The sequence below is a fragment of the Ochlerotatus camptorhynchus genome, unplaced genomic scaffold, assembly GCF_037179485.1.
Source record: "Ochlerotatus camptorhynchus isolate MF236.1 unplaced genomic scaffold, CSIRO-AGI_Acam_v1.1 ptg000085l, whole genome shotgun sequence".
Lineage (NCBI taxonomy): Eukaryota > Metazoa > Arthropoda > Insecta > Diptera > Culicidae > Ochlerotatus > Ochlerotatus camptorhynchus.
In genome coordinates this window covers 4,884,304-4,905,721 of record NW_027040575.1, presented here as the reverse complement: position 1 = coordinate 4,905,721, position 21,418 = coordinate 4,884,304, and the positions used below count along the sequence as shown (strand labels likewise).

At 35.8% G+C, this 21,418-nt stretch overlaps 2 protein-coding genes across 24 annotated transcripts in view; both read right to left on the bottom strand.

Moving 5' to 3' along the window:
* LOC135698378 (protein muscleblind-like) overlaps positions 1–21,418 on the bottom strand; it is an 847,806-nt gene that overhangs the window by 16,821 nt on the left and 809,567 nt on the right. For 11 of the 23 annotated variants that reach the window (XM_065218320.1, XM_065218314.1, XM_065218318.1 and 8 more), the window contains 4 exons: positions 18,891–19,067; positions 17,423–17,464; positions 16,676–16,802; positions 279–337 (listed from right to left, as the gene is read on the bottom strand). In XM_065218320.1, the coding sequence (XP_065074392.1) occupies positions 279–337; positions 16,676–16,802; positions 17,423–17,464; positions 18,891–19,067 (405 nt within the window). The remainder of the gene's footprint in view (positions 1–278; positions 338–16,675; positions 16,803–17,422; positions 17,465–18,890; positions 19,068–21,418) is intronic. The other 12 variants (XR_010517479.1, XR_010517480.1, XR_010517483.1 and 9 more) reach the window with 6 other exon arrangements.
* On the bottom strand, positions 15,092–16,667 carry LOC135698392 (uncharacterized). Its single transcript, XM_065218361.1, has one exon. The coding sequence runs from the start codon at positions 16,395–16,397 to the stop codon at positions 15,459–15,461; it is 939 nt and encodes a 312-aa protein (XP_065074433.1). The 5' UTR covers positions 16,398–16,667; the 3' UTR covers positions 15,092–15,458.

The following is a 21,418-nucleotide window of genomic DNA, read 5'->3' as shown; positions in this document are numbered from 1 at the left end:
GTTGAAGATGCTAACAAAAAACAATTCTGAAGCTGCTGCGACGCTGGGCGGATAATTTTTGTTTTTGAAAAAGCACATTCTAGATCCATAGGTGGGGTTGTAGGCGGGCATTTAATCATTTAAAAAAGCAAACGTTTCCTTGGTTATTTAGAGGGGGTAAATGCAACTAAAAGTTTGTTTTGGGATAAGCAGCAAACGAAAAGCATTGAAACTGGAATTTTACTGTTTAAATAATAATAATTATAATAATTGAAAAACATAAGCACGAAAACCTGTACCTGTCCATTGGCATCGGTGTAGATAACGTAAGGAGCATTCAAAGGTATTGTAGACGAAGCTGATGTTGGTTTTTTAAATTAAATTTCGGTTTGATTGTCAAATTTTATTGAGTCCATATTATTTCATCCGGCACATTAATTTATTTTTCATTACAGCAATGACAATAAGTGGATAATGTGGAGTGTAAGACAAGGGGCAGGGGGTGTGTTTCAGGCCATTGGGAGAGGAAATGTGGGGCAGTAGTAGTAGTATTTGGTTTACGGGAGATGTTATGAATGGGGGCATTAATACGATATCAATTTAATTGGGATTGATTTAAATTAGGTGCAATTTTATGGCACCATTTTATTGAAGATCATGGATTAATTCATGGCATATAGTGGTGCACGGTAAAAGGACCAAGGAGTAGCAATGAATCGGGGGTGACGATGGTAGGTGGGCATTTTTAACATTGTGAAAGCCGACATAGTTGGTCAAGCGGAGTGTTTAATTGATTTTATTGTGTTTGGGATGGTGATTCGAAATATCGGAATCAACATTATCGTCAAATTTGCACGTTATTTTCATTCGTTTTTTCGGTTTTTTTTATCGGTTGAAATTATATTTTTGATTAATCAAATAAGCGTAACCGAACGTAAATTAATATTTTATAATCCAGTGAAATGATGGTAAGCGTGAAATAAAACAATGGGAAAACATATTTTGAAAACATAAGTCATTTGATTAAAACAATTTCGACAAATATTAAGCCGTGGTTGGAAAGGGAATCTCCGTAAATAAATTAAGAAACGTCTAAAAATCATGCAAACAATACAGGAACTCTCTGCGGTTTCCGTTAGCGGAGAGTAAAACAATGTACTAAAATCACAACGAAACAACTAAAACATTAAAAGCAGAACCTAAGCCCAAATGGTCTCAGGCGTATGCAATTTGGAGTGGTTTCTAATTTACTTCCACCGTCGAACGATAAACTACAAGTTACATACGATTCCTCAACATTTGGGTAAACCAAATTACCAAAGCAAAGATCACAAAACAATCTAACGATAACGGGATCAAATCAGGTTTTATTATTACTTCGATGGAGGGAATTTGTTTGTTCAATGCTCGCATTACGTGTGTACACTAAAGCCATTTATTATTCGTTCATCCACTGCATTGTTTACTACCCGCGGAAATCAAACTTGAGCTAACAAAACATGTTTTCAAAATTTTAGCTGCATACAGGACTGATTCTAGGTAGTGAAAATATTTCGCTGATGTACGTTTATTCTAAACTAAGTATATCTAGGTAGTACGATTGGTTTTGTAAATTTTCATAAGCCACAGTCAATATTAAGCGAAGTTGGTATAAGAATAAATATAGAACGTGAAAGGCTGGAGTGGAGCTACCAAAGGTGACAGATATTGCTTGGGAATTTTATCTCTTGTTTGCTGGGAAAACAAACGGGTTTTGGTGAATGAATGGTAGGGATAAAAGATCAGGGATTTGAGTTTCTTGGGGGCCAATGCAACGTGAGACATTTACAAACCATCGGAAACGAACAGAATTATGACAGCGGAAACCGTACACCCGAAATTGACCTTGTGATTTTTTTTAGAACATTCCAATCTCCAGCTAATTGTATTTAAGAGAACGTTTACTCTCCGTTTCTCAAGCACATAATCAATTTTGAGTGTATGATGCTAGTTTTAAGGAAGAGGTTGATTGTGACGTAGACGGCGGAAAGGGAAAAGGTAACAATTTGTTGCAAGTTGTAAATGGGGGCACTCGAATTAATCGGACAATGATAGATACAATTCAAAGGTGAAGGCGAGTGAAGCTTTAAAACCGGTGCTGAAAATAAAAAAAATAATACTTGAAATGATAATATTCTTATAGAAGCGATAATATCCAAATGATCTACAAGCGGTCAAACCAAAGCTGTCAATTGCTGGTGTGTTGTTTTTGGCATTGCTACCGTTGAATGGTTGGCTGTTTGGTGGTTGTGGTGAGAAATTGAACTAATCGTTTGAAACTGTTGTGCGCAAAATTTGACATGGTGTGAGAAAATAAAGGCATTTGTTATATGTGGTTAGCTATTAGCGATTGTGTATACGGGTTCTGTAAATAAAACATAAAAAAAAAGAAAAAAATATATGAATCGTAAATGAAAATTAGTGAGCTCAATCAATAAATACAGAATATATATAAAAAAAAACACTATGGTGTGTTAGTGTCTATGAATTAGGGTGAACATAAAACTAAAACTAAAAAATCAAGCAAATAGCAGTGCAAACTCTTACCTCCTATGCTCGCAACATCAGCCGAAGCGTTTTTTATATATATAAAAATACGTTTATGGATTGGCGTTGAATTCGAATTAGATACATACTCAAATCAATAAGTAACAAAACAATTTTGATGTACTTCCACACACTGGTCAACCGATTACAAGTACTGAGTAGACTAAATAGATATATAATATGGTAAAAATATATATATGTATGTGAATGCAAAACAGTAGAGTATACGCTGCAATGTAGCTTGAATGGGAGAGAGAAAGAGAGGAGGAGTTCCCATTTGTCCTATGACAAAGACGGTTTTGTTTTCAGCTCAGAACAAGAACAAATATCTCGGCTCAAGTTTTTCTAAGAATTCACATAAAACAGTAAAAAGAAAACAATTAAATGGGTGGTATTAACGACAACATTGCTGTCCATTTGTTTCAGACAAGGCCAGAATATAAAAGGATAAAGATTGGAATGGTGGGTGAGTTGATTACTAAAACATCTTTTTTTTTTCTTCTATACTCAGACAAGCCTTTCAGAAAGTTCTAGTCTAGTTGCTGACAATGAAAACAATACTTTGCTACCTTTTTGATGTGACCCCAATACCATTACTACTGTATGATCATGCAAATAACCAGTCATGTATGGAAGTTGTGAAGTTGGGGTGCTCATAAGGACTAGAGCAAGTCTCTTCCATTTAATTCTACTTATTTGAATTTTTTTATCAGTGCCGATCTCAGTTGACATTATACTTGATGCTTTTAAACAGTTTCAAGAGTCCAAATTTCAAGTTTCATTGAAGAAAATTTCAGAAAAGTTAGCATTTTTGATAAGTTTTAAAATAATCCTCAGTTTAAAAATACTAAAAATAATAATAATAAGCCATTTTTTAGTTTATAAAAGCATGTTTTTGTCTGAATAAGTTCCTATTCTGCTTGCAATGTTTGTTGGCTGGAGTTTGTTTCAGTTTTTTTACTATGCTTTGATCGATTCTATTCATGGATTTTCTCTTTGCATTGCAACAGCTAAGTGAAACAATTTTCTAGAAGTTGTTCAATGCAGAGTTGTAACAGGTTGTTTTGGCTATCAAAAGCAACAAAAAACGTACCGAGTAACGTTAAATCTAGCGAGTTATTAAGAAAAGAGAATCGATCATCGCGTTTACGCCCTTATGCATGCTCACTGTCGAATTTATCAGAAAATTAGTCATGTCATGTCGTTTTTCATTTATGGTGGTAATATCCAATCGGTATTATACTTGAAATAAGTCCCGTTGGTGTTAATCAATACAGTACTAAAAAAGTAATTGGGCAGATCCTTCAATCAGAGCCTTCCAAAAGTTGAAATCATTTAGTAAGAAACTGACTTGGCACAACACATTTGAAGTTTATATGGGTTTTACTATGGGAAAACCATTTTTTTGTTCATATCCATCTAAAAATTCGCCATATCGCCTTGCTTTTAAAAATTATAGCTATACTTGTAGGAAATTTTATCAGCTACAGCAAACCCATTCCCGTGTTACTCCCCTTCGCTTACAAGTTGTGAGGCTCGGTGGAATGATTTGTGAGTAGAAATTCTACTCCTCAAAAAATACTTCAATCGACTCTAGAGTGAGGTTCTATAAAGCCTGTTTGGAATATATGCAATTTGCAATGAGTCACTTAAAGTACTTAATATCAACCGACTCAATTCATCGCATGCACAGATACTTAAGCATTCCGTTTTTTTTCTAATTATAGTCACTTTAACTCTCTTGGGTCATTCGTGACTAGTGCAGAACTCGTGAATTTGGCATGATAGGTATGGATGCTAACCACTACGCTGGGGTCACCCCCCAGAATTTCAAAATCTCTATAGCGTGACAAAACTTCACAGTTTAATCAATTTTACATAAATTTTCAAATAACGAAAAATGCATAAATTTTCAAATACCGAACAGTGCATGTGAAAAATTGATCGATTCTCTTTGGATTCCCACGGCCATAAAGACATCGCCGGCTACGCTCAACTCACAGCTCGATGAAAGAATCTATTACATAGTATAAAATACGGCCAACCCGACAGGACACGCTTTTGCAGCCGAACAATCCAATCGGAAGAAAAAGTATTTTCGTTAATCTAGCAGCACCCGGACTTCTATGGGGATTTTATCAGCGTAGCGTACACATATGAACGGGTTTGTTTGTTTACATTTTCTTGCAGCTAGCTCCTCTATCAATTCCTTTCAATACAATTCAAGTTGAACATTGCATTAGGTCCTAAGTAACATTGACAGATGCTCTTCGTCGACTTTCTCTTTGTATCTCCACGGCCATGTAAAGACATTCCAAGGAATTTTCAGCGTACAGATCGATGCTTTTATCTAGCATCTATTGTCGTACAACAAGAAACGGTTTTGTGCTCAAGTTATTAACGAAAGAGAATGTCGACGAAGAGAATCGAACAATGTTACTTAGGACCTAATGCAATGTTCAGCTTGAATTGTCAAAAACTGTTCTAAAACGATTTTAAACGCCAGAAGCTTCTCATGTGATGGTGACTACTGTCGGCAATTTGATTCTATTCGGCACTAGTTACATTTTAGGACAGTCATAAGAATCGAAATAGATTGAAGATGATCGATTAAAGGATCGTTTAAATACATTCAGCATAGTTTTATGGTGTGAACATTCAGTGAGATTATCATTTTAATTGTGGTTGCCAAAACCAGTCACTAACTGCCGAAGCTGTCATCTGTAATTTGATACTTAATGGTGATAAATAAAATTATTTCACCAAACAGCTTTTGCCACTATTAGCAAAATGACCACCATATTTTCCAGTGACATTCATGTCCAAAATTTATAATAGATTGGAGCAAATAAAACGAAATTAATTCATGGAACGGTTCTTTGCCACATTGATAACTTTATTGCCATCCGGCCTGGGAAGGGGCGCATGCGTTGAATTCTATAGAAAAATACATGCTTCCTTAATAATAATTTGCACATTATTCGATCGATTCCGTAGATCTGGCATCACTGTTTGTGATTGTCATCCAGTGACAATGCTAGAAATGATTCTGTCAAATGAATGAATTCCGTTCAATTTCGACTACAGCTATGTTCTAAAAATCAACGCTAACCATTCCGGAAAGACTTGTAAGCACATCCCAATAATGGAAGAAATTTACCTAGCTATATACACAGAAATAGAAACAGCCATCCATATTTTTTTTGTGAATTGTTTAGGTTGGATTGTGTGAATGGTATGTGGTGGTGTAAGTTGGTTTGCGTTGCGGTGGTGAATTCCGAAAAAGCTATCATTCCTATATCAATGGCACAGTAACCAACCCTTAAAACCGAATAGCTTTCATTAGCAGAGCAGGCACCTAGCTGATTTCGAAGCTTTGCGCATTCTGGTTGCCGTCTGCCACTAAATTAAGCCTGTGTGTTTGTGTTATATGTGTCGATTGTGTCGTTTAGCTTTAACAAATTATACATGTAATGGTATTGGTGCTTATTCGGGTAGCAATTGTATATATGAAAAGGCGTCATATTTTCGATGCGACTTAGATTGACTAATTTTTGGTTTAACATATCACAGTCATAAGCTAGATGGAAGATTTAACCATATCATGAAGAGGCATTGTTTTTGTATTTATGATGGTAGAAACTAACTGTAATGAAGACACTTACTAAGTATGTTTACGACGGATGATAGATTCAAAGGCGAAACGAAAAAGTGATCGGAACGATCAAAAACGAATGAACCAAAAGAGAGAGAGAGAGAAAGGGAAAAAATAGAGGTATGTTTAGATATAGAGAGCAGCAATTTTGTTTTATATATATATATACGTGAATTCAACTCTATGTACAAGCCACACTTTCTTCAGGGTAAAGAAACTGGTCAATATATACGCATATGTATAGAGAGAAAACCGAGAGAGTACAGCACTTGCGTTACGAAACCAAACCAAATGTCAAATAATAGTTGCGGTTTTGTGTTTTCATTGAAATGTAAACAATTACTTTTATTACATGCATTTTTCTTTGTTTTAGTAATATAAACTAATGGTATAGTAATAGTTTTATGCTATATATCAATAATATAGTAATAGTTAATAGTTTTACAATTTTTGTAGTTTTGTTTTCTTAATTTCAAACACAAATTGTTTTTATTCTTCCATTGTTTTAGTATTCAGTTTTTTCGAATTACAAATACTGCCTACGTTGTCAAATATGATTTTCTTTGTCTTAACATCGGTAGTTTTACTTTCCCTCATCGTCTCACAGTTTGACTTAAAATAGTTTCACATTCCTTTATTGTTTTGCGTATTCCAAAGAATGACGGCCCTTGCCGTCAAAGTCCTTGGGAAATTTTTAATCTGTATGATGATGACATTGGATTTAGAACCCTATTTGTAAGTAAATTATTTGCATTTTTCCGTCAGTTGAATCAATCTTACATTTCTTTTTTTTTACTTTCGAGAACACCACAATACTGCCTGGTTAAACTAGGAAACGCAAAAAACTTGAGAGATCCGACTGTAGTAAAACAGCAGCTTTTAATCCCTTTGTTGTATTTAGCTATTCCTTCTCGTATTCATGTGATAGATAGTTAGTTAACTTATCTTTATCAATCTCACAGTGTTGAAAACAATTCTGCTTGTAGAATTTAAAACAAAACGCGACAACCGATTCAAAGTGCGGTTTATTCCTTGGCCTCGAATGGGTCGTCGTTTCTTGTTGTTATAGGCACTTATTAAAAACACAACTTTGTTCTCATAATTATATTACTTTGCTCTATCGCTTTCTGACCTACTACCATCAGGACTTTGTTGCTACTCGGTTTGAATTTTGTTGTTTATTTCAATCGAAATATTTGAAAAAAATCATATTTTACGGGGAAAATGTCAGAATGTTTCGTTAGGTGAGAGTATGGGTGTGGCTTTGAGCTGAGTAATGATCGTTCGTCTTATGTTGCATATTTCATCGTTGATTTAAAACTACTTTGTTTGTTTTGTTTCGCAATATTTTATTGCTATAATGGATATCATATGTATTTTTTTCAGCGTCGAACATTATAGAGGATCAAATCAAATTAAAATCGTCTGATCAACCATTACGCATACGCTTTCGGTGAAATATTTTCATTTAATTTGCGATTTTTTGTAAACACTTTAAACGCCAAACTCTTTGCAGATTTGACTGATTTTCTGTAAAATCTGCAAACAGTGTGGTTTTTGTAGAATGTACAAAAATATCCACACGTTGGAAAAAATCTTGAAACTGGTACCATTAGTTTCACAAATTAAAGGTCTAAAATAAATGATTTGGGATAGAAAAAGCCTACTGTTTTTCACATGATGAGCATGGTTTACCGCTCACGATTGCTGTTCCGTTTTTTGTTAAAACAAGCCTATTATTTTGGTAATTCAAGTGGTGGCTTGTGGCTTCTAACAACACCGCTAACCAAAGAAAAGCTGCTCGATTCGCTTAAACTTTGACCATTTACTATTAGTTTCGTATCTAATTTCAAACTGTAAATAGGCACTGAAGATGATGTCATTTTATGTCTCCGATAGTATATCTTTACTGTTAATTGTGGCTTAATTATACATTTGTTAGAAAAGTATTATGGTGATTTTGGCTAATTTGATCGAACCGTTCTCTCTGTTTTATTATTTGTAAACAATACAATTATTATAAACGACCACATTTATTTCGAAATGTTCAAAAAATTTAAACAAACTGTTTCAATTTATTTTCAAATGAAATATTCCACAGTGCAGTTTCCTTACTAACTCTTATCTATACTATCTGCTCACATTATCATGACCATAATGCTAGCGCTAGTTATATCTGCAGCTCAATGGAACTCATATTATTCAATTCGTTCATTCAACCCAACTACCTTCTCCTGATTCGACGCGATGAGCTCAATGGCAAATATCTCCGCTTATGTAAAAGTCTCGAAATTTGATTCACATTTGTACTTATTTCACATTATGTATTACTTCTTTCTCGTAAGTAAAAGAATACACTTAGCATAGTTTGTCGTCAATTTGATTAGATTAAGCAACCATGTTTGCTGAGATTTCAGAAAAACTTATTTCCGAGCTGCTCGTCAGTCCCAAAATTAGCGAGTTCTGACAAACTGAACTAAGTGTGTACAGGCAACCAGACCTCACTGAATAACTTTTCGTATGTAACGACATATTGCGAGCCATCTGCGGTCACCAAGTCACAATCAATGTTGCATAAAATCGCGAAACTAATATTTTTTTAATTGAACTTTAAATACGTGTGCGATACCCTAGAGCGAAGAGTTACGTCTGTTGGTATGTAGTTAAGGTAAAGGTAAATATAAGTTCTTTCCGCGGCCTTATATTTGGCTGTGTAGTCTGTCTATGGATTCTTGAGAACTGGGCAACAAAACAGTGCGTGTGAAATTTTGATAATGTAGTTTATTTTCGTTGTGTTTGCCGTGCATACGTGTAGTAACGATAACGATCCCTACTCTATGTTTGATGTGTTTAAGAATGGTATGAAGCTTATAGAGGACTTGTTAACTTAGCGCAGGTATTCTATGCACAATGAATATGCGGAAACGCTCCTTAGATCTAGAAAAATGCTATGTTAGTCGATAACCATAGTTTACACAGAGCTCTATATAGCTTCTAAAGAAAGCTTTCGAAAATAGCTCTTAAATCAAGCAACTGAGGCAATTCTCTTAAAGAAGCTTTCTTCAAGATGATTTTAAAAGAAGCTTACGGATTTAGCTTTTTTTTTGCTGATTTTCTTCATAAAAAAAAAAAATCATGGGAAGACAAGACATCGAGAAAGATGGCAACTCTTAAGGTTTCCTATGTAAATGTCAAAATTCAGACATATCTTCGCCATTTATTACACAAAGTTTTAAGTTTAGAACAAATTTGATGCCAATGTTCTAACCTCAAGAGGGAGGTTTCCGTATTTGTTCATTTTACTGTATACTTGTCTCTTGGATTGTTGCACAGCTGCCCGTCTTTTTGATATGTTGTCTTTGGGGACAAGTCTCTATGATCTAGGGAGCATTTCCTTGTTGTTATTACACGTTTACTTTTTTTCTCTCTCTTCAAGGGGTATCTAATTGGATCTTGTAAATCTCGCGTCAATAACATATTGATTTATCGGTACTACAGAGCCTTCCCGTTTCCGGCAACACGCCTTAATCAGTTTTGTACCAATGTGTTCTGTATAATTTTTAGTACATTACCAGCCACCACTGCTTGCTAGAGAATGTTTTTCTAGTATCATCAATTGAATTTAGTGATCGATGGAATTTATAAAAAGCAATTGTGTTGCCAACAATGGGAAGGCACTGTATTGTGATTTTATGCTCCTATTTTAGATCTATGGCTAATAGGCAGATTCGATACATTTTGTTGCCTTTTTGGACCAGTTTCAGGCTAAATAGGATAAAAAATAAAAAAATTAGACTCGAACTTCTCCGATTTGCATGAAACTTTGCATAATTATGTGTTATCTTGTAGTTTTTTTTTCTTTTTCAAAATGACGTTTTTAACATTTTCTAATAAATTGTAGCACTAAAACGTCAGTTCTGATCGAAATGACATCTGAGACAAAGTTGTTAAGAAAAGTTATGTAATTCTGGTACAAATATGCACGGTAAATTTTTTCCTGTTATTTTGAGCAAAAACAAAACAAAAAAGTGTTAAAAACTAATATATTTCATATATCTTTAGAAGGGGAAACAGCCCTATTGTTGCGGCACGTTAGCAGCGTTAGAAGCCTATTGTTGTGTATGGAGACCTCCATACACAACAATAGGCCTCTAATGCTGCTAACATACCGCAACAATAGGGCTGTTTCCCGTATATTACTCAACATTTATTTTTTAATCTCATGAAAAATACAAACTTTAACCATGGATACTTAAAAAATTACAAACATCGTAGAACATCAACTCCTCGTCATATATTTGAACTTCTTGTTAACTAGCTCTTTTACGTAATTTTTGAACAGATAACGATTTAAAATTTCCCAAATATTTTTTTCCTGTTAAGAAATAAAAAGGCGTACTCGCAATTTTCTTGTGTCCATGGTTTTAAATGTTTCAAAAGTTTGCATCTTTAATGAGTTTTTAAAATAAAAATATTGAAGATATAGTTTTTGACACATATGAGTTGTAACACTTTTTTTTTATTGTTTTCCTACAAAATAAGTTAAAAAAATACCATTAATATTTTTCCCAGAAAGACTTTATTTTTCTCTAAAACTTTATCTCAGACGTCATTTTGATCAACAGTGATCTTTTCGTGCCACAATTTATTGAAAAATTACAAAGACGCCATTTTGTAAAATAAAAATCGGAGAAGGTCAAGATTTTCCGATTCGTCATTTGGCGTGAAACTGCTCAATGAGTATGTAGTTCATTTAGAGTTATAAACGTAGAAAAAATAATGTACAAATCTCATCTGTAATTTTGGCTGTTTTGTATACAGCATAAATCCCGTACTCTTTACTGCATCTAGAATAGATGTCATATACGCGTGACTCAATGAAATATGGAAATAACACTTGACATTTAATTCATTTTCTTTCGATCAATCCCAAGCAACCAATTATCCTGAAGTTTTATGGATAATTTAATGAATTGGCCAAGTCCAAATCATAGTCAGAGTAGGTAAATGTCATAACATTGTTAGAGGGGAAAATGTCGGTACATTTTCCCTCCATGCATTTTAGTGGACATCCCTGCAGTGAAAATGAACTTTTGCAACATCTGATCATGGTCTATAAGAGTATGTTTGAACCAATATTGTTACTTGGGAATGCAATGGCAACAATTTTGATTTACCGGATTCATGCTATATTTAGTTAGATCTTATTGAACGTAGGTTTAAGAATTCACGTTTTGAGTATTGTTTAATGAGGTACTTTTCAATTTTTCACGTTCCTCGAGGATTGACATTAGTTTATCTTTCTTTAGACCGTTAAGTACCTTACTGTAATGATACATAAGCTGTCAAAATGCGATAATATGCATCGCTTTTGATCGACACGGTAGCAAAGCTTCGTTCCTGTTTTGTAACTGTGTCCTTGTGCATTTTTTGATTGAAAAACAAAACTGTCCATCCCTAGAGTATGGCAAGAAAATCCGAAGAAGCAACAGCAAAGTGTGTGGAGAATCGCAACGGCGTATGGCACAATACCTGTTGTATGGCACCTGCTGTTGTTTTGTCAAAAAGTTTTGTGAAAGGCGCCGGTCGCATCAGTGTTTAGCAGAAGCTTTGTGTGTGTAAAGTAATCGTTATAGTATGAAGATAGAGAAGATATCAAGCGGTTTTCACTAGCATAAACAAGAGGGCATTGAATTAGCAGCGAAAAGAAGTGTGCGTGTTTATAGAAGAAGTTTTTGAACGCGTGTGTGTGTAGGTTTGTGTTAGTGTCAGTATTTATCCAATCACGTGTTGTGCGGCGGAAAAGGGTTTTTTTTTATGGAAAATAGCATTATACGCTGCTGGCTAAGAACTAAAGTTACACTTGGAAACGGTTACAACGCTACTGTTCACGGCCTTTTTTGATGCACTTGTTGCTTACAAATGAACCTTAATTTACACATGAGAGAAAGGAAGCGATAATTATTCTATACATAAACATCAAATCTCTAATTAAAATATATCCCATTTATAAAACAAACAAAGCAGTTTTAACTTTTTTGCTGACCATCAACCGTTCGTTTTTAGAAATTTGGTGTATTTTTTTTTGTAAAGCTCATTCCTTCTGCGAAACAGATGTTGAATGTTGAGAATATATGATAATATAAACATAAGTTATAGCAATAAGAGTCTGTCAAACTGAAGCGACCTCTATTAAAAACGGATCCAATATATGATAAATACATCCAACATAACTCGAGATCCTCGTTACTCAGAATGATGGTGGCAAATGATTGGAGTTAGTATGCGTTGATTCTATAAAGCACGGAAGTATGACTTTGTATATTGTTTATCAAGAGCATAGTAAGTGCAGGATACAAATACCATGATTGTTCATTTAAAAACAAAAAATCATATGTGTAGGAAATGATAATTGCAAATGCAGGGCGTGAAGGCGTTAAGCATTATTTGGGACAATATGGGTGAACTTAAAATGGTTTCAATATTTAAGTATTAGCGATGAGTTTGATAAATAAGGTGGTTAGTGCTGCTGTGTGTTGAATGTGGTGGTGGTGGTAGTGGCGGCGGTAGCAGTGGGTGTGACGTGAGGAATTGCAACGTGAGGGATGATAAAAAGCATTGAAGGCGTACAATCATACTACAAATTGTATACCAGGCGTGTTTGTAAGGCAAAACTAAAGAAATGTTCTACGCAACTGAGAGGGTACAGTAAAAATACTTTCAAACTAAATTGAGTTACTTTCATTAATTCATTTCATTGATCAAACAAAAAGGAAAGTTGAATTATATTTATATAGCTATGTACGTTTTCAATCACAATAACAACGAAAAAGGGAAACTGTGTTCCGATAGAGTAACAAAAATACGGCAATGTTCACAAAAGGTAGCACAACAAAACTATGTAAACTGAACAAAAATGCAACAAATCTTAAACACTAGATGTTTTATTCAGCATTTTTACTGTTACTTTTATTGTTTACATCGTGTGGGACGATCTAGAGTTAAGTATAATGAATTAGTAATAGCATTCTAACGCTTAGCATTAAATGTTTGCAATTCTTCAAGTTGGTTTATGCTCAATGATTTGCGACAATCAACTACCAAACTACATTTGTTCAGAGGCTCTTCCTCGTGGGTGATTACGTGACTAAGCATGGTTCAACCTTCTTCCAGAAACCCCTATGTTCTCATGCAGTTTACTTTCGACCTATCAATAATTTACAACTCGTGTGGGGGAGGAGTAGTAGTACTGCATTACTATACTTAGTTTTAAGTTATGTTCATTATCGATGCAAATAGCTTTTACTTTCAATGATTGTTTTAGTTATCGTCTCTATAAGTTGGTACAACTCTACAATGAATACTTTGATCAATGGATACTAGGTTCAAATTCTATCGACTGGTCGAAATTACGTTGAAAACCAATTTTTTTTATTGCAAAATGTAGAACAAAGTAGGCGTAGTATGTGTTAAGTGTACGTGCAGAAACATTGTTTTGATCTTTTTTTTTGCTTATTATACAAGTACAAATATATATATTTTAGCATAGAAGAGTGTAATTCGGGTGGTATTTTAATTACTGGTGAGAAGATAACTATTTTAGTCACTTTTATATTTCATGTCTTAAGCGGTCATATCTCTAGCGATATTTATGTTCTTTTCCACTTTTTAGGTAACACATGTTCATTACACTTGTTTCGGTATCAATAGTTGTAGTAGCAATAGTAATTGTAGTAGCTGTAGTAGCAGTAGTAGTAGTAATAGTAGTAGTAATAGCGTTGCTCGGTTTTGGGAAATTAATTCCATGATTGAACTATATGGTTGTAAGTAAACTTGTTGCACGTGGGTAATTTGTTTACCATTTATTAAGTAGCTGCTTTAGCAGTTATTATAGTAGCGGTAATAGTGTTAATATTCATTGTTCAGAAAATCGCGTCGATGCGCTGCATACCGAACCACCACGAGGAGGTTTAGAACATGTTTGTTTGAAAAACCGAGAAATTGCCAGTTACTCATTGTGGCAACATACTCGACTGCAACTCTTTGTTTCACACAACCTTTTGATTATTATTCGTCTGTTATTCAATAGTTAATGTTTTACTGAAATCTTACGTTCTACCGTACCTATGTCTATGTAAAACTGTTTACAAAAATAGCAAGTAAATGGATATCAAGGAACACAAAATCTAGTTAAAGTAGGAAACTTATCACAACAACGTTTTCATCGATTCCTATCAGATATTTACAAATACAGTAACAGTGTTACTGTTCCTACGTCCCTAATGATACTAGATAAACAAAAAGTTACAAAAACAAAAAAAAAACTAAATGCACTTCTATGTTTGTTTTTAAAACATCTAAAATGGTTTCACTAGTATGACTACAATTTTCAAAATTTGATTTTATAATAACGCTCAGCTTTAAAAATTCCCTACGCATTGTTTCCAAAACGAAAAAAAAAAAACTTTAACTAAACAAAACAAAATTTTCTTGTGTGCATCGTGCCCTTGTATGTGCGTGCGATCTGAAGCGATTGATTTGCAGCATGCAGTTGTGTGTGTGTGTGTGTGAAGCTATCACAGTTCCATTGTTTTGATTTTACAATCTTATACACAAGAAAATTTTCCGTTTTTTTCCTTCGCAGAAACCAAACTACCCGTATGGAAAATATAACCGAATAGTGAAAACAAAAAATCAAATACGTCGCAGATAATTTTTAGGGTTCACTTGAGAACCTGTGTGATCTTTCATTCAAAAATAATTGCACTTAACCTTTACTAACTTATATGACTAAAAAAACTGATGCTATTCTTAGTTTGCTTAACCGTAGTGACAAGATCACTCAATATTATCAAGTGTTTTTTGTGTGTGTGTGTGTGTGTGTGTTGTTAATCCTATGTACTATTCTCCATAAAACGATGCTATCGTTTTTAAAAATATGTTTTTGTTACTGTCGATAAAATGGTGTTACTCTTCCTATTAGGTTTTATCTTTATTTTCTTGGTGAACGTTTTTGTTTTCAATTTTCCGTGTGTTTTCTTCAGGCACTATCATCTTCAATTTCTTATTGTTTTAATTAATGTTCTGCTGTTCACAATATTTGCGAATTGTTCGCTGAAACATGGCAACGATTAGTGCGAGATGGGTTGCATTTGTATGAAAGGGGGAGAGTGCTTTACTATGCATGGCAAATTGAGTGTCGTATGCTAAATGGGGGATGCTGGAGCACCGATCCAGCTTATGAAGTTTTCATCTTTTTGTAGGGGTTAAGTACCACTGCGCTGCCGGGAGTGGCGTTAGTGGGCATTTGCTGAACCTGGGGTATCGCCGTCAGGTTAGTGGTGGGCATACCAGAGTGCATTGGGCTTCCAAATTGGTATCCACCGGCCGGGAAGGATTGGTACATGAGGCTTTGGTTTAGAAACTGCTGCTGAGCGGCAAAAGCGGCAGCGTACGGATTTTGGAAATTGGTCTGTACTTGTGGACGTAACATTTGTGTGAAGGCTGCCTGTGACAATATGGGCGGCGGTGGTCGTGTAATGGCCGGAAGCATTGTTTGTTGCGGATTCGCCATGGCTGGAGTACCAATGCGAGGTGGTGGATAAGAGGGAGCTGCTGCGGGCGAGGCCGCGGCATTGGCAGCGGCGGCGGCAGCTGCAGCATAAGACTGCGTCTGAGGCAAGACTCCAGATTTATTCAATGTTACACCCGTATAGCTGAGGGCGGTAAGTGGTTTGCCGGTTAGAGCATTTGAAGCGGCAGCCATTTTGAGTGCGTTAGCGTAATTTTTCTGGGCAACCTCCTTGGCCAAATTGGCTGCGTCGGCGTAATGTGCGGAATACTGTGCAGAAGCCGCAGCGGCTTGATTCGCTTGTGCAACGGCAGCTGCCTGAGCGGCATGGTAGGACTGCGCTTGGGCTTGGATACTAGCAGCGGCGGCGGCATTATAGCTGTTAATATGGGCTGCTGAAGAGTAGGACTGTAGCATTGCACTAGTGATTGGGACCGGGACCGATTGGGTAGATGAAGTGGATACAAGCGCCTGGGACTGCGAAGTAGACGTGCTGGTCGCTGGTGGGGTTAGTAGAGCATTGCTGTTAGCCTCGCCGGACGTCTGATCTTCCTTATCGCTGAGGAGCGATTCAGACTTGATACTAAGATCGTTGTCTGAGTGCATTTGTCCGTTGGCCAGGTGACTCAGGCCTGTGCCGATTGACGAAACCGATTGCAGTGAGAGTGACTTAACAAGTGGCGAATTTTTGTTATTTACTTTGCTATTGTTGTTGTTGTTATTAATATTAACACTGTTACCACTACTAGTATAATAACTGCTGTTGGTCAGAATCGTGCTCTGAGCACTATTACTACTACTGGTATTAGCAATTAGGGTTGCTGTGGATGTTTGTGGAACATAAGTAGCAGATGTGGCTGAAGGACTGGGTGTTGGGTACTCACATGACACTGGCACGAATGGCTGCTGTAGCTGCATCAGCTGCTGGTAGGTCGTTGCTCCAGGTTGGTAAACTGGGATTCCGGACTTGTCAGCGGCGGATCGCTTGTATGGTACCATTCCGGGGAAAGCCTATACACACATTTTGCACACATAGCGCATTTACGGAAGTGTTTGTAGCACGCAAGTAGAAAAGAAGAGAAAAAGAAAAACCATGTAGAAAATCTGGTTACCAAATTCACAATGCATTTCCAGAACTGTTGGCAGTATTTGATGCAAAACTATGCTAGTAGGTAATCAAATTTACAAATTAACACATGTCTATGTCATTCGGAGAATCTTTCAAGAGAAACTGTAGTGGAACAGATGTAGAGATATAGAGATAGAGTGTACAGGAGAGAGAGAGAGAGTGAGAGAGAAAGAGAGATAGTAGGAGAGATACAGTAGCAATTCAAACTACAGCGTCTTGCACAAAGAGGTTTGGCTTTTATTTACTGAAATATCTCATTGATTAGTTTTTCATAAATTTCAAGCCTCTAGCCAAGACACCAATCCTTAATATGTTCGGTAATTACTGTCTTCTACTTCTAATGCAATGATTGAAACATTAATAGATTTACCAAAACGAAAATGAAGGAAAATGCACGTTTGATGCAAGGGTTTGCAAAATAAAACAAAATATAACCAAATGAACCAAAAAGTTCCGGAAAGAAAGAACTAAACAAAACAAGGAAATATGCATGGTTACTTACAAAGTTTTCATAGTAAAAAGATCCCATCGTTTTCATGTCCATCTGGTGGGTGCGAATGTGCAGTAGTAGTGGTAGTAGGAGTAGTATTTTGTAGGTTCGCGAGTAGTTGTAGTAGTAGGAGATAAGCAGCACGGACATGTGTGCGGTATGTGGGACGATGTGTACATGTTTGTGTGTGGATTGATCCCATGGTGATACGAGTGTTTGATAAACATTTGACAGCACGCATTTAATGCACACACAGCGACATCATAAGAGCGCAACATAGATACAATCAAGGAATAAGGGTGGGAAGGTTTTGTCGGGGATTGTTGGATTGTTGTGTGGAAGTTTTTTTTTTCGTTGTTTATAGTTGTGTTGTGTTGCGAGAAGAGAGAAAGAAAAAGCGAGAAAAATAAAACACTCATTAGTTAGGTGTACAGACAGCGGCGCTAAACGAAAAATGTTTAGTATATTTATACAAACAAATCAGAAATGAAACAAAAGGAAAAAGGAAATGATAAAAAGAGAAATACAAAATGATAAACCTTAAAACTATGACTTCCGGATTTCGAGCAATCCTGACAATTTATTTTTGGATTACTTTTAAAATTTCACTAGCACTAACAACTCGTCTTGTTTTCGGTTTGCTTTCAGATCGATCAGGTTTAAAGTTGCGAGGATGTTTGCTCCAGCGATGCTTCTGCTTCCTAGGTTAGTTATTTCCATTTTGTTTTTGATGGTTTATTTAAACGCGTAAATTATGATGAAAACAATTTGATATTTATAATTATTTATCAAGAAACCGTCGGTAAGTGTCGAATGATGTTGAAGCGCAAAACAGTTTGTTACACTTTCACACAAACTACAACCACCATCCACTTTAGAAGAGAATTCACGCACACTATTCAAAGTTCATTCATATACACACAGGCACTCGTATCTGACCTTACCCTATAAGCGTGTTTGGCACGGATGAGCGTTCGCTTTGAAAGTAGTAGTAGTAGTGATGCGCGTGAAGATAACAGAAAATGTACAAAACAATAGATAGCGGCGCAACCAAAAAGAGATATAAAACGTGTAGTCTTCGACGCAAAAATGATACGATCGGGCGCGGTTGGATACGTTCTCATAAGGCATACATGCTAGCAACTTTGATTCTGTGACTTTGGTTCTGTATCATTCGAGTTTTTGATTTTCAAAACTCTCCGTCTTGATTTTTTCTTGATCAAAAAAGCAAACTTAAACAAAAGCATGCGAAGCTACTGCAAAGTTATACACAAAACAGGGTAGGAAACATAAAAATTTAGAAATTTTGAATTAGAACGTTAAAGTAAAATCACAAAACAATTTTGGGTAAGACAAGTTTGGTTGGGATTCTAACGAAAATTGAAAAAAAAGGTACAATAAAAACACGAGGAGAATGGGATTTTTTTAGAGAGAGTAACGGAAACAATGAAAACAAAACGGAAAAGTATAACGCAAGTACCATTTGTATCATGTCATTATCGGCCGCACGCTTTTTGCCAGCTTCCAGGGGAGTTTGACTAATTGGCAAGGACGTCGAATTGACAGCCCCGGTAGTTGGTGGCGGTGGCGGCGGCAGGGTGCCCATGGTAGCAGCGGCAGCAGCGGCAACGGCAGCCACAGCGGATACAGGTGCATTCTAGATTTTTTTTTGGTTTGTTGGAACGGTATGGTCGATTTTTTTTTTCGAGGGTTTGGCGGATGGTTTGGCAATTGGTGTATTTCGTGTGGAAGAGTGAAGGGCGGGTGGTGGGGGTCCGATTAGTTGTTTTTGTGTTTTTTTGGTTTTGGTAAAGGTTGGTTCGGTGTGTGTGGAGGCAAATGAACGGGTTTTATTTGTTTTGTGTTGATGGTTTGAGAATAAGAAAAAGAAGCATAACAAGCATTTAATTTAATAAAGTATTTTGTTGATGAAACGGAAAGAAAGAGAATATATAAACAAAAAGAAAGAGGTAAATAAATTTTGAATAAATATAAACTCAGCCCTCTTTCGGGGGGTAAGTGGATGTGAGGTGAGTTCGTAAGTAAATAATACTTTGTAAGTGGATAGTATCGATTAAGAAAGCATGTCCGCAAGTAAGAGTTTGATAAGAAGCTTCCAGCGAAGCGCACAATATTTACATATAACCTTTGCATGATACGCTTGGCTTTTTATTAATAAAATGATCACGGTTTTTGTTTTCATCATAATCTGATCGAAGCAGTAGTTGCAAAGTTGATTCGTTGAAACTTTTTAGGGTTTTTTATAGCTTTTGTTGAACTTTCTGTGGACGGCTCGGTTATCGATCCCACGGTGTCAAGGTGGCCGCTTGCTAGACTTAATACTATGCTTAAATAATACTTAAACCTACAATATGTGACTGCTCCAATGCAATGTCAAAAATATTTTTTGCAATCCGAAGTGACTTGTAAATAGGTAAATGGAATTCTTTGCAGATTTAAATGGCTGTCCTATCCATTGCTTCTCGAGAACTTACCTAAATAATAGTTTGATAGATGATTATCTAGACATCTAATGTTTTAGAAAAATGTAGTTTGCGGCCATAACGAAGCTGTGTTCAAAATTTAAGATGCCCAGATTTGTAAAGTTTTTTTTAAAGGGCATTGAGACTCAACTGCAAGAAGTCTAAAATCAGGAGACGAGTAAATTGAATGTTAATTTAAGAAGGATAACCTTGAAGTCGTCAGAATTATTTTTGTGTAACTTTAGTGCATAAAGAAATAATTCAAATAACATGTGCAAACATTTCAAACATCCCACTTCGATTATAGAAGTGGCAAAATTTATAACGATCAATAAGTTCAATTTTTAGCAATAAACATTTTCTAAAAACTGTCGTAATTTCTTCGCACTCGCATCTCATCGCCAACAAAATATTTTAATGAAAAACTGTAAAAAAAGGTTTATAAAATCCAGTTGTGCTTTGCGCTATTATTATAAAAGTCTGCTATTTATCAATTTTATCGAGATGAACGCGTCATTAGGACGGTACTAATGGATACTTTTGGTCGCTATTGAAAATTTAGTCGATTGCTGAATTTATATATGGGCCCAAATTAGGGACATTTAGGCCGACATTACATACATTTCCCCTAATATATTTGTTTCTATGGTGGGAGATCAGAGAGAGAGAGACAAGTCTCGATGAACATTTAAAATGGTCCTATCTGTTTTGATCGATTCTCTCCATCGACTTTCTCTTTTGATAACCACTGCTATGCAAAAAGGTTTTGCGTTATTTTTACCACATAGTTTGATAAAGCAGGTTCTTATCTACCGTCCAAAACGTCAAATATAACAGGCAAAGGTTTTGCAGCTGAGTTATTAACGAAGGAGAGAGTCGATGAAGAGAATTGATCAACTCAGATAGAACCTTTTGAAATATTTATCTAGAAGTGTGCAAAGATAATGCTCCGTGAAGTAAAGTTCCAAAAAAGGTCCAAACTCGATGTAATCAAAACCAACGTTCGGAATGATAGTTCTTTAACTTTAAGGTGATTCGCTGTGACAGCTTCTACGACACGTGCAACATTTAAATTGTTACTCCACGTTTGCTGCACTGCAGTATACATGAAGTAGCAATTTAAAATAAAATGGAGCACTGATTTCCGAGATTTGTGTAATTTAAAATTCGAAGTGGAAGTGCATGTATAGCCTATGTGGCGGCCATTTGTGGACTCAACAAGGAATCACCTTAATATTGTTTGCACTTTTTATGAGCACCGGCTAATGCGTCTTTTTCGTTTTGGACGTGGAAAAAAAACACGCAGTTATGTGTTTACTTCTCTGTGCTGTGTGCGGATCTCTATCTTGCCTGCAATATTTGACGACAATCAACCAAATTTCTCATGCCAATTGTTCAAAATGTCAATTGACAAACATAGTTAATGTGTATTGTGGTTTATGATTTCTTTGTAGTAAATTTCAAACAAATAGCGTAAAATGTGAACAGCCTAACATCCTATAGATCCGCTAATTAGCTTGTTAGC

Excerpts from the sequence above, each read along its gene's own strand:
- LOC135698392 (XM_065218361.1), bottom strand. The coding sequence starts at position 16,397 with ATGCACTCAGACAACGATCTTAGTATCAAGTCTGAATCGCTCCTCAGC.